A 13242-nucleotide genomic window follows, 5' to 3' on the forward strand; every position below is an offset into this window, starting at 1 on the left:
CCTATATTTTAAGATCATTTAACTTTTTAAGTAATACTTCAAACAGATTTAAATAATTTTGAGTTAATACATTTAATTGAAAGTGTTCAATTAAATTATAACTCACCACCAGTATCCTACTTATTTAGAATATATTGCTTATTTAGGTTATTGGTATGTTTGGTAGAGCTATGGGAAAGTGCTTATAGCTTATACCTAAACAGCTTATAGCTTATAACTATGAACATAAGCTGATTTCTGACTTATAAATTAAGCATCTCCTGCCCCACTCAAAGAATAAGCTGATTTCTGACTTCCAAAAAGCTATAAAGTATAAACTATAAGCTAAACCAAACACATCAAAATAACTTAAATTAAGCTGAAAGCTGAAATAAATAGCTTTTAAGCTGCACCAAACAGGCACAATAGCATATACCAATTTTAGTATCATACCTGTTTTAGTTTTATTATATTACAATATAAATTAATCACAATTTTTGTTGACAAAGTATGAGTCTTGTATTATTTTAGTCTTAATGTTTGAATTATGTCAATTTAATTTCTAATATATAAAAATATTTCAATTTAATCTCTCAATATACCTCTATTAATAGAGCCAATTCAAACATTAAAGGCCATATCCACAACATCTATATTCCATATCGGAACTTCATAGCTGATCTCTCCCATCGTGGGACTTAATCAGAAACACAAAGGTTGAAGATTGAAGAGCATATAAATAAACTTATGATTCTATAATTGAAGTTATTGGGACGAATATTATGCATTTTACATCAGTGTTAGTAGCTAACAATACACATTGATACATGCATGATTAGAAAGAAAGAAAAAAAAAATACAAAATTATATTAAAAATACAGAATGGATATATATTTTTCTAGGTTTTTTCCACAAAATCTAACTATTTCCTACAACAGGAATTTTGTTGCAAGTATCCTCTAATCCACTAATCTGCAGCGGTGGCAACGAGAACTCACTCACGGTAGAGCTTTTACTCCGAATTTCTTTCAAAACCCGCAATGCAGAGATGGTACTCTTCATGTATAAGCTCTCCATATACTCAATCTCTGCAAGTTCCTTGGGGACTCTGGGGAGATCATCATTCGTCGCATGGGCAGAAGTTGACGGTTCATCCCCATCAGCTGCCTCGGTTGAAGTTGGGGGCTCATTTACAGGGAAGAGGCGATCCAGCAGTGTCTCACACTCCTTTACCAGTTTATATAGCAAATCAGTGGTGAAAAAGGGCTGTTGCAGGACCTTTTGAATGAAAGGCGAGCGAAGAAGGGCACCGGTTCTTTTGTCATACTTCTTGAGTATCTTCACCAATCCTGTTAAGATTAGAAAGGTAAAAAAGTTAATCAATTTGAACCAGTGAAGAACGCAGCTTACATAAGGGAACTCTCAAAATCCAATGGTGGAGCAGTCTGTAAAACAGAGTTGCCTAAACCAAATTCCAAGCCAAATGCAAATTAAGCTGAAAACAGAATGGACCTTGCCAAAACCTATATTAGTCCGATTCCCAATAATTTTGTGTTTGGATCTTAGATTGGTCACTATCTATTGCTTTAATGTTGTGTTTTGATCTTAAATTTGTACAGATAACATTACAGAGAAAAGAGTCAATACAATATCACCTAAATGTTTCTCACAAGCCATGCACATATTCAAGTTCCAATCAAAACCTACATGCTTTTGACTTCTTCAAACCAGTTTCACAGTATACTCATGAGGCACCATCCATCATTTGAAGATCAATTCTAGCACAATCCAAATTGCAAGCAGTCTGTATAACAGAGTTGCCTAAACCAAAATTCCAAGCCAAATGCAAATTAAGCTGAAATTTAGACAGAATGGACCATGCTAAAAGCTATATTAGTCCTATCCCCGTTAATTGTGTTTGGATCTTAAGATTGGTCCCTATCCATTGCTTTAATGTTGTGTTTAGATCTTAAATTTGTACAGATAACATTAGAGAGAAGAGTCAATACAATATCAGCTAAATGTTTCTCACAAACCATGCACAAATTCAAGTTTCAATCAAAACCTACATGCTTGACTTCTTCAAACCAGTTTCACAGTAAATTCATGAGGCACCATTCATCATTTGAAGATCAATTCTTACCTCCACAAGGGCTCATGTAAAAACATGGAAAGAGACGGTAACTACTTATAGTTAAAGGTTTGTTGCTCGTAAATAGATTAGCACACTCTTTAACAAGCTCATTGTAGTACATTCTCCTACTAGTCAAGGAATTACAAACCTTTAACGATTGTTAGCTAACGGGCTTAGAATATTCGTTAATAAAAATCAAAGTTTCATAAAATGGAAAAAATGAAAGTTACCTGTATAGTTAAGGGCACTGTAATTCTCCAACAAGACCATCTCTCCATGGAAGTCCACAATCTCCTTCCTTATCTTTATCATCTCTTCACTCCAATCTTTGGCCTTTGCAACTCTATCTTGCAAGTCCTATACCCCAACCACACCCCAAAAAAAAAAAAAAAAAAACAAGTGTCACCTCATAAGAACAACTTTCAAATCTAAACCCAAAAATCCCACATCATGCAGAGGCACAGAAGACGATTAAATCACAACAATTAATCATAGTTAACCAAAATCAAAGACATTTCCTTTTAAGTTTCATCCACGTCATGAAAAAATGTTAAAATCACAACTACAAGCATGCATAATTGCATGTACAACCCGCACATTGAAAAGAGGGCACAGAACGGTGGTTCCCCAATCTTATGTCCCTCCTTTTTAATGGCTCCACATCGCCACAATTAAGTGAAAAAAAAACTCAAAAAATTTCTTAATCATTTAAAAAATGAATAGTCGTCATTAAATTCAAATTATGACAACGAGACGGGTTTACTAGAACATAGGATTGTAATTTGTAACAGACAATAGGGACAAAAGATTCCAAGCCTAGAATCGTCTAAACTAAAATCTAATGTCCTATTTGACACTTTTCTCAACCGGCACGATGTGCATTCCTGAAAATATGCACATGGCACTTTTAGAATGAGTAATGATACACAAATAGTTTTTTTCAATTGATGTAGTAGTTGAAGTCGCGCGCTAAAACAAACTTCTTAAGTAATGTGTATTGTGCAAGTGCAACAGGATTGTTTGTTCAATCATACCAGAATTCAAAGTCATGGAATTATGCTAGAATTTATAATTATAAAATTATGTGAGAAGATCAAGTTACAAGAATAATCTTAACCGTGCAATACTAAGGAGAGTTTTAAGCTAATTTGATTAATAAAGCATTACACCTATAAATTTCTTTTATTTATTTAATCTTTTTTGATCGGCTAAACCTATAAATTCCTTAGCAATCAACTTTTATTTAGAATTGTACAAACCATTATAAATACTTTAAATTGAATTCATCCAAATCAAATAATGATAAAAAAAAATAATTTGAATTTAAATATAGTTTTTATTTATTTCAACACGCTATTTACATGTATTCCAACGTTAACTATCGCTCATTAAACTCATTAAACTGTGTCTATCAAAACAATTATTTGGTGCTACTGAAGCACCACATAATCACCATAGCCGTATTCCTCAATTACACAACAAAAAATTGTAAATCCCACTTTCTATGCCAACGAAAATACACCGGGGACGCACAAGGCCGTGACCAATAAGGGCTTGTTTGGAATATGCTATATAAAATTATTTGGTGCTACTGAAGCATCACGTAATCACCATAGCCTTATTCCTCAATTACACAACAAAAAATTGTAAATCTCACTTTCTATACCAACGAAAATACACCTGGAACGCACAAGGCCGTGACAAATAAGGGCTTGTTTGGAATGTACTATATAAAATTATTTGGTGCTACTGAAGCATCACGTAATCACCATAGCCTTATTCTCCAATTCCACAACAAAAAATTGTAAATCTCACTTTCTATACCAACAAAAATACACCTGGACGCACAAGGCCGTGACCAATAAGGGCTTGTTTAGAATATACTATATAAAATTATTTGGTGCTACTGAAGCATCACGTAATCACCATAGCCTTATTCCTCAATTACACAAAAAAAAATTGTAAATCCCACTTTCTATACCAACGAAAATACACCTGGGACGCACAAGGCCGTGACCAATAAGGGCTTGTTTGGAATATACTATATAAAATTATTTGGTGCTACTAAAGCATCACGTAATCACCATAGCCTTATTCCTCAATTACACAAAAAAAAAATTGTAAATCCCACTTCCTATACCAACGAAAATACACCTGGGACGCACAAGGCCGTGACCAATAAGGGCTTGTTTGGAATATGCTATATAAAATTATTTGGTGCTACTGAAGCAACCATGTAATCACCATACCCTTATTCCTCAATTACACAACAAAAAAAAATTGTAAATCTCACTTTCTATATCAACGAAAATACACCTGGGACGCACAAGGCCGTGACCAATAAGGGCTTGTTCAAAATATGCTATATAAAATTATTTGGTACTACTGAAGCATCACGTAATCACCATAGTCTTATTCCTCAATTACACACACACACACACACACAAAAAAAAAAAAAAAAAAAAAAAAAAATTGTAAATCCCACTTTCTATACCAAAGAAAATACACCTGGGACGCACAAGGCCATGACCAATAAGGGCTTGCTCGGAATATGTTATATAAAATTATTTGGTACTACTGAAGCATCACGTAATCACCATAGCCTTATTCCTCAATTACACAAAAAAAATAATAATAAAAAAAATAAAAAATAAATTTTTTTTTGTAAATCTCACTTATTATACCGACGAAAATACACCTAGGACGCACGAGGCCATGACTAATAAGGACTTGTTTGGAATATGCTATATAAACGCATCATTTATCTTTTCTAAATCATATCAATTATTTATTTTTTTAGATATTCTTTTAAAAAAATTAAAAAATATATATTTATTTAAACCATTCAAACAATCAACGTCTCGTCTATCAAATACTTGTGGGCCCCACAAGCCACCACTAATTAGATTGTCATTAATAGTTCGAGTCTATCAAACACTTGTAAGCCACACAAGTCTCCCTTATCTCCGTTATTTAAATCGATTGGCGAAAATTTTAATATCAGTTTATAGCACTAGTCTATCATCTTACTGACAACAGCTGACAAAGGAATGCCAAAAATCGAAAAATTACAAATTCATTAAAAAATTTGCAATTTTAATAATTAATATTTATAAATTTTTCCCCTAATTTATAATTATTTTTTACAAAATTACACATATTTCCTCTTTATTAAACACTATAACGACGTCGTTCCCTGAGTTTGTCTTAAAAGATAAAATAAAATAAATTTAGAATTACTTAATAAAAAAAAGAAAGAAAATAACCTTTAATCTGATAATATACTCTTCCTCTTTCTCGACGAAGAAGCTGTTGAATTTCTCGAGCTCCGCCTCCAGCAACTCCATGAAATCATTCTCCTCCTTCGTCATCTCGGTGGCCGGCCCTCCGCCGCCGCAGTCCGTACAATCTCCGGCGGAGGACAACCTAGGGCGCTTGGCAGGCCTATTGTCTCCCCCTTTGGGCTCGATGAGCTTGAGCCGCTTCTTCAGCTCCTTGTAGGACAAAAACTTGTCTCTCCACTCCGGCAAAGTCTCCTCGATCTGGTTGCTCAGACTCTTCCCGAATTTCATCGTTTCAAATTTGGAAAGGAAAAGGAAAAGAAGATTGAGAGAGAAAGTGAAAGGAATTTTGGTGAGTGAGAAAATGGAGAGGGTAGAAGAGGGAAGGTGGGAGGTGAAGTGATATAAACTGTCTGTGGGCGAAGAATATCCAACCGCGAATATTCTTTCTTCTCAAATGGTAAGAGTATATCTCTTGGTTATATTCCACTTGAGACAGACAGAGAGAGACTTTTTTAGTTTTTTTATTTATTTATTTTTTATTTTATACATTATTATTTGATTATTGTTCAGTTTCGAGCAGCCACGTGGCAGTGGAGTGAAGCTGGTCTTGGTGAGGCCAGAGCAAGTGGGCTGTGTGGAGCCACCAAAAAATCATAGGATTATTACATTTGAAAAAAAAAAAAAAAAACAAATTACAAAAGTTTATATGGTTGCTTTTGACTTTAATCTTTAAAGTTTGTTTGTTTGTTTTTTTTTTCTTATTTTGTTTTTTCATATTTTAAGTTTTTTTTAATTTATATTTAGAATTAATTTTTATTTTAAATTAGTTAGAAAATATAATGACATTTGTCACAATTATAAAAAATATATTATATATTGAAATTTGAGCTTGTGTTATATGTGTGAGTCACATATAATATATTTGTATGACGCGTGACTGTCAATATGTTATTTTTGTCGAATTTTTAATAAAAATTAGTTTTAGAAATAAATTGTGAAAATTTTGAAACAAGAAAAGTTAAAGTGAGAAAAAATAAATTTTAAGAAATAAAGTTGAAAAGTGACCAAATATGAAAAGGATAAAATATAATTTATTCTATTAATATTAATAATTTTTTTATTAATTTGTAATAACTTTTTCAACACGTGATATTTTCTTAAAAATTATTGGTGCTTTTTAATATCTTTCAGTGTAGCCATTAGGTTGATTTTATTTATTTATTTATTTATTTTTAAAAATGGTTGAAATTTGTCTTAAAATGGTTATAAAGTAAATATCATGAATAATTAGTGTAATTACCCAAACGAATTGGTCTATAAATTTTTTTTTTTTTACTAATTTTTAAAATATTTTTTGGTTTCGGAATATTCTTTGAAGAATATCGTGCTAATGTTCACTAGTAAAGATTTTCATAACATTGTTAGAACAAAAATGTTAGGAAACAAGGCAATCATGACCTACTTTATGGTGCTATTTATAAAATATATTGAAAAAAATTAGAAACTATGGTATTCTTACTACTATATCTTTCCCATTTCATACATTTTTAAAGCTATTTAAAAAAAAAAACTGTATGAAACTCAATGAAAATTTTTGCGTTAACTCAAAATTTAGATGTCAAGTTCAAATTTAGAATTTAGAATTTTTAATGTTGAATAACTTGTATTTGTTTTATATATTCTGCAACTATCTGTTATATGCACATTCTGCTCACTTTCCTTATATGCATATGCTTGGATCTATTTTTACATTAGATACTTATCTTATTAACCAATACAATCACTCTCTCATTATTTGAGTAGTATTATTTTTATATACTAACACGTCAACTTTTCACTCAGAATATCTTACTTATCAACAGTAAAATCGTCTTTTAAGTATTCTATCTTGCAGATCAAACAAAAACATGTTCCATCAAACTTGACTTTCTACTTACTATTTTAATTGAACCCCAAATCCCTTGTTACGATTAGCTTGTTAATGAGACTTCCAATTGTTAGAAATGTAAGTGGTTGGACTCATTAAATTAATATTGCACAATTGCAACACAAGAAAAGATAAACAAGACATAATAAATAAATATGGTAATTCTATTATTATTGTAAAATACTGGGCAATGATTTTACAACTCCTATCTCTTGAATACGGAATTTACAATTGAAAAAAAATTAAAAACTTCAAAGTATAAAGTTTTAATAAATAAATAGAAATATAGAATTTATTTTTTTTTTTTGGTCGTACGTTGTATTTAAATTGTGACTAGGTAAAATAAAAAAATTGAAAAATAGGCTTTTATTTAAAATTTTGTAAAAAATTTAACTAATTTGATAGAAATACTCTAATACATATGAAACTTCACTTTTATCATTAATCTTCCATGTTAATACCTTATAAATTGTATTATTTACTCAGTTTAATATTAAAATGCAGTAAGGCATTAACATTTATTGAAAACATTCCCACCAATTGAGGCTCAAATTAGCTGCCAAGAAAGCCGAATGATGGGTCGAGCCGAGCCAAATGATTTTGATTGAGTGTTGGTTCATTTATTACAAGAAAGGTATAATTCTGGGGCATGTGGAATATGCGTGACAAGGAGCCGATAAAGTTGAAAAAGAATCAAGTAATATGCTGAGGCGAGGGGGCATTTTCAATGCCAATCTCGTACGGTTAAATGAATTCTATGTTTGAATAAAAAAAAAAATTTAAAAATTTAAAAAATAAAATGAATTCTATACCTTTCTTTCTATCTATCAATTTGATAAAATGATAACCCTCTTTCTCTGCGTAAATTCTCACCTTGCACTTTCTCCTTATTTCTTTATTTGCAACAGTAAAAATATATTTTGAATTGAACTAATGATCCAGATTTGATTATTTAAAAATTAAAAAAAATAATAAAACAAATTCAAATTTGTTTTTTCCCGCCTGAATTTAGACTATTGGATCAACTCAAAATGCATCTCTATCATTACAAGTAGAGAGACAAAGAGAGAGTTCAAGGAGATAATCTCAACTCTCATTCTAGTTGTTCTCTTTTTTTCTACTCGTTAATTTGGTTCTCTCATCTGCTTTTTTCTCTCTTGATTTCTTGTATTTTTTTTATTGTTCATCATTGTGTGAGTGATTTTCCGATTACATTGCCCAACTCAGTATTCAGTTAGAGAGTACTGGCAGAATAGATGACACCTGGCTGACCTGCAACAGAAAGAGAAGATTCCGACGGTGGTTCGTCCACCCGGGGGCACTCCGACGATCAAGTCAGTATATCTCTTAAAGATAATCAATAGTGCTAGACTCACTATTCAGAATATAGATTGCGTACCTTAGACCCATCGGAGGTGCCTTTCTTTTATAGTTAACCCAATCCTTGTCCCACTAGAAGCCTAGCTCTGATGGACTTAGGATTACTGCTAATCTTCGACACTTCAATAGATAGAGATAAACTCCCTAAGAACTTTATCTTTATCCAGGTTGAGTTTCCTCCTTATTTTAGGACTCTTGTCCCTTATCCGCTTATCTCGGATTCCGATATCTTCGAAGATAACCTCGGCCTTGCCGAGATCACCTTGGCATCATATCCTGGACACGTGGCACCTCGGCTGACACGTCGGCGTCACCTTGGCCACGTGTTGGGACTCAGAAAATATATCCCCACAGCTGCCCCCTAGGTTCTATTACTTCGGCATCCTGAGGTGATAGAACCTATATTGGTACTTCCTGCCAGTACATCGGCGTAAGCCGAAATCATCATCATAGGCTGATATGTCTTCTTAAAGATTAAGAATCCCAAGGGCTTCTTCATGCGTATGAGCTGTTATACATAACAACTCAACCGTTTAAGCCACGTGCCTTCCCTCACTGGATCGTACTTGTTACGAGCTTGTAAGTCGTCTCACGCCTGCGTGTGCCGTCTGACAAACCCATTTTTCTAGGCTCATCAATTCTGTGTTGCCACCGTTTTAGGTTTTTAACAAAACTTTTCCCCCTTTCGTCTTTTCACTTTACATCGTCTCTATTCAAACTCTTTCTCTCTCTTGCCTTCTCTAATCTTCCACTGTTCCAAGCTCTAAAGCTCTATGTCACCGCTGTTTCACCTCTTCCGGCGAGGCTCTTTTTCCGCTACCGCCGTTTGTCTGACTTCGGCGATCTCAACATCAACTTTTTCCCTCTGGTAAGTCATCGTTCCTTCTGGTTTTTAGTTTTTGTTACGCTCCAAGAAATTTTACTTTATCATTAGTCGCCATTGGTGTTTTACTCAAACATTTGATTTATGAATCATGCATTTGAATGTGTTTATTTCACGATTTTGCCCTTTGCTCATGTCTTGAATACTCGCACTGCTCACAATTTTTCTGCAATTTTGCAGCTGTTCTTGACCTTGTACCCTTTCACACACTCTGTCACAGTGTTCTTGGTAGTTCACCCTTGTTCTTGATTCTGAAACACGTTCTTGATTTCTATTTTCTGTGTCTTTTCCAGATTTCTGCCTCCAATCTTGCTCCATTTTATTTAGGTTTGGGATTTGTTTGTAGAACCCTTGATTTTTAGGAAAAATTGGAACTATTTCCTCAAATTCTTACCCAGTACACAATTTTGATTTTTGCCGAGATCCCAATAACCCTTTTAAAACACCTTTTTGAAATCCAACCCCTTGAGTTAAGCCGATATCATGGGTATATGGAAGCATAGGGTAGACACCCCGACAAAATTAGAATACTTCAGGTGAGAGTTTTCCATTCCTGCCGACGTCCATCTGAGGTTGGCTGGGGATGACGACTCTATCATGCCCAATGTAAACCTCATGCCTTTCCCAGTAGTAGCGTTTATTGAGTGTGGACTTAGGTTTCTACTTGACCCTTTCTTCTGTGAAATCCTCCACTTCTATAGGTTGAACCCAATGCAACTTGCAATCAATTCGTACTGAGTTATTAATGGTACCATAGCCTTAGCCAAACAAGAGAATGCTAGGATTACTCTTGCCGACTTCCAGTTCTGTTATACCATGTGTCGCCTGAAATCAGAAAAATGCCACATCTATTACCTCAAGCCGAGGTCTACGGAATACAAAATTGTTGCCGACCTCCCTGACTCCAACAAGGGAGAAAGGGATAATTACTTCATCGTTTCAGGTAATTGAGAGTTTCAGCCAAATGATGACTTCCATCTTTATCCCCTACGTCGAACAGTTTTCAGGGAAGGAGCTGGTAAGGGCCACCCTTCACAAATTTTCTTGCTTTCTTACATAAAGTTTTCAACATTCTGCTCTAATGTTTATGTTTTTTTCTTTTTTGCAGTTCTCCCTCAGCCACCAAAGGGCTTCCGTCTGTCTTTCTTTCCCAGTAAAGACTTGAAGAAACTACTGAATTTGCCAGTCCACAAGCGAAAGGCCCCTCTGCTCCTCAACTTCATCCCCACTTATAAGTCGGCTCTTCCCGACGTCCCAAAGAAGAAGAAGAAGAAAAACCTTTCTCCACCTTCTGCCACAACTCCACAAGTCGCGTCCACACCTCGGACAGACCAAGGATCAACCTCTGATCCTGCTGAGCAGCCGTCAACCTCGGCTCCATACCTGATCCCACCATCTCAACGACATCGTCGGCGACAAATTGTGTTTTCTTTTGAGATGGGCCGCCAGAAAACTGTTGCAAAAGACCTCTTAGCCAGCATCCCTTCTGACGTTGACGCTCAGCCAACGCAAACCCAACCTCCACCAAAGCAAAAAAGAATTAAAAAGGCTCAACCAAAGGCCAAGGTGACTCGGGTTAACACTGAGGACACTTTGCCAATCTCCAAACTGGCTGAAAGTGACAAGTCCCAGCCTACCATGGAGAAGAGGCGTGCCGAGGCCCAACCATCCAATTCTCTAAAATCAAAGAGGCTGAGGTCATCATCTGTAACCACCTTGGGGTCCAAAAAACATGATGCCCCCTGGGCTCCCAAAATCACTCTAGAAGATAAGCTAGTTATGGCCAACGATAGTGCCGATGACATTAACATCGGCGTAGCCCTCAGTACCACTCTGCTTCTCCCCGGTGATCTCAACCGAAACGCCGAGTTGAGCGAGTATGAAAACTACGCCCTGATGCTTCAACGCTTCGTTCAAGTAAGTGTCTTTATCTAGCAACTTTTTCTTTCTTTCTTTTCATTCCATACTTGTAATTTTTTCTAACAACTTCTGTTCTATCTTACTTTCAGGCCATCCAGCATGCCCATTCTTTCTTAGTATAATCTTTTGAGAATCGGGAGAAGCTGGCCGAGAAGAAGAGAGAGGTCTCCACTCTTCAAAAGACTAATAAAAACTTGCAGTCAAAGATGAAAACCCTGGAAGATCAGGCTGAGGATGCTATCAAAGCTCAACATGACACCGAAGAGAAAGCAGGTGCTGTTGAGGCGATAAACAAAGTTCTTCAAGCCCAGCTGAAAGAGGCCGAGGACAAGATGGCCGAGGCCCAAAGGGAGCTTCAAGACGCCCTAGCCACCAAAGAGGCCGAGGTTAAGGCTGCCGACGAGAAGAGCTACAACGAAAGGGTGGTCGATGTCACGGCGGATTATGAAAAGCAAGTGAAGCATGCATGCAATAAGGGTTTCACCCTTGGTTGGATGTCTCTTCTAAAAAAGCTTGATGTCCCCGAGGACTTGCCCCTTAGGAACGTCGACGACATTCCTCTTCCATTCCCTCCAACTCCAACTCAAACTCAATCCGATGATGACTCTGAATCTGAGGAGGAGGTTTTGGTGAGAAGGTCAAAAGATGTTGCTGGGGCTAAGTCTCCTCCTCAAAATGAGCAAGTCCTGGACTTGACTCAAGATGAGGAGGATGAGGAAGTCCCCAAGGATGCCACTCCAGAGAAGGCATCATCGAACGTGCCTCCTGCCGACAAGAGCATAGATAAAACCCTTCAAGAAATTGATGCTGAACTTGTGGCCGAGAAGGTTGCCGAGATGTCATCTCAGCAGTCTTCCGAGGTCCAAACCCAGGCTGCTGCTGAAGACTCTTGATTTCATGTTTTTCTCTTTCTTTTGTGCTTTGTACTTTTCTTTTAAAGTAATGTAAACTCTTTAAGTTGCCGATGTGCCTTTTCATGAATACAACTTCTTTCCTGAATGTTTGCATTGTTTGTCTTCCCTTTATTGCTTCTTGTATGTCTTTCATACTTAGATTTAATTTGCATATCTGTAATATATACTTCTATCTTTATGCAACCTTCTCGGGGTGACATACCTCGGTTATGACGATTTACTTCGGCAAGTATCCAAGTACCTTTCTTGGCATAACCTCGGTTTCAACTTGTAAATTTTTCTCAAATTTCAACAAGTGTGTAACATCATCTCGGTTTAACTTTAACTTGTAAACTTTTCTCAAGTTTCAATAAGTTTAAACATCATTTCGGTTTTAACTTGAAAACTTTTCTCAAGTTTCAATAAGTTTAAACATCATTTCGGTTTTAACTTGAAAACTTTTCTCAAGTTTCAACAAGTGTAAAACATCATTTCGGTTTTAACTTATAAACTTTTCTCAAGTTTCAACAAGTGTAAAACATCATTTCGATTTAACTTCAACTTGTAAACTTTTCTCAAGTTTCAACAAGTGTTAAACATCATTTCGGTTTAACTTCAACTTGTAAAATTTTCTCAAGTTTCAACAAGTATAAAACATCATTTCGGTTTTAACTTGTAAACTTTTCTCAAGTTTCAACAAGTGTAAAACATCATTTCTTTTCTCTGCCCCCTAATGTGAACCTAAGTTCCACTTGGGGTCTCATTATGCATGTACTCCAGAAATAGCTTTATGTAGCTTTATTAGTCACAAATGTAGAAAAATTCTACTAAGATTTTATTCA

The 13242-nt window shown here is 35.3% G+C and overlaps 1 protein-coding gene across 1 annotated transcript; it reads right to left on the minus strand.

Annotated features, from left to right (window-relative positions):
* Nucleotides 1-715: 715 nt before the first annotated feature.
* On the minus strand, nt 716-5890 carry SPX2 (SPX domain-containing protein 2 (SPX2)). The gene is made up of 3 exons (XM_028215678.2): nt 5380-5890; nt 2344-2470; nt 716-1328 (listed from the first exon to the last, which is right to left on the minus strand). The coding sequence occupies exons 1-3, from the start codon at nt 5683-5685 to the stop codon at nt 898-900; spliced, it is 864 nt and encodes a 287-aa protein (XP_028071479.1). The 5' UTR covers nt 5686-5890; the 3' UTR covers nt 716-897.
* Between the last annotated feature and the right edge of the window lie 7352 nt (nt 5891-13242).

This window comes from Camellia sinensis, chromosome 13, assembly GCF_055761805.1.
Source record: "Camellia sinensis isolate YWXY chromosome 13, ASM5576180v1, whole genome shotgun sequence".
Classification (NCBI taxonomy): Eukaryota; Viridiplantae; Streptophyta; class Magnoliopsida; order Ericales; family Theaceae; genus Camellia; species Camellia sinensis.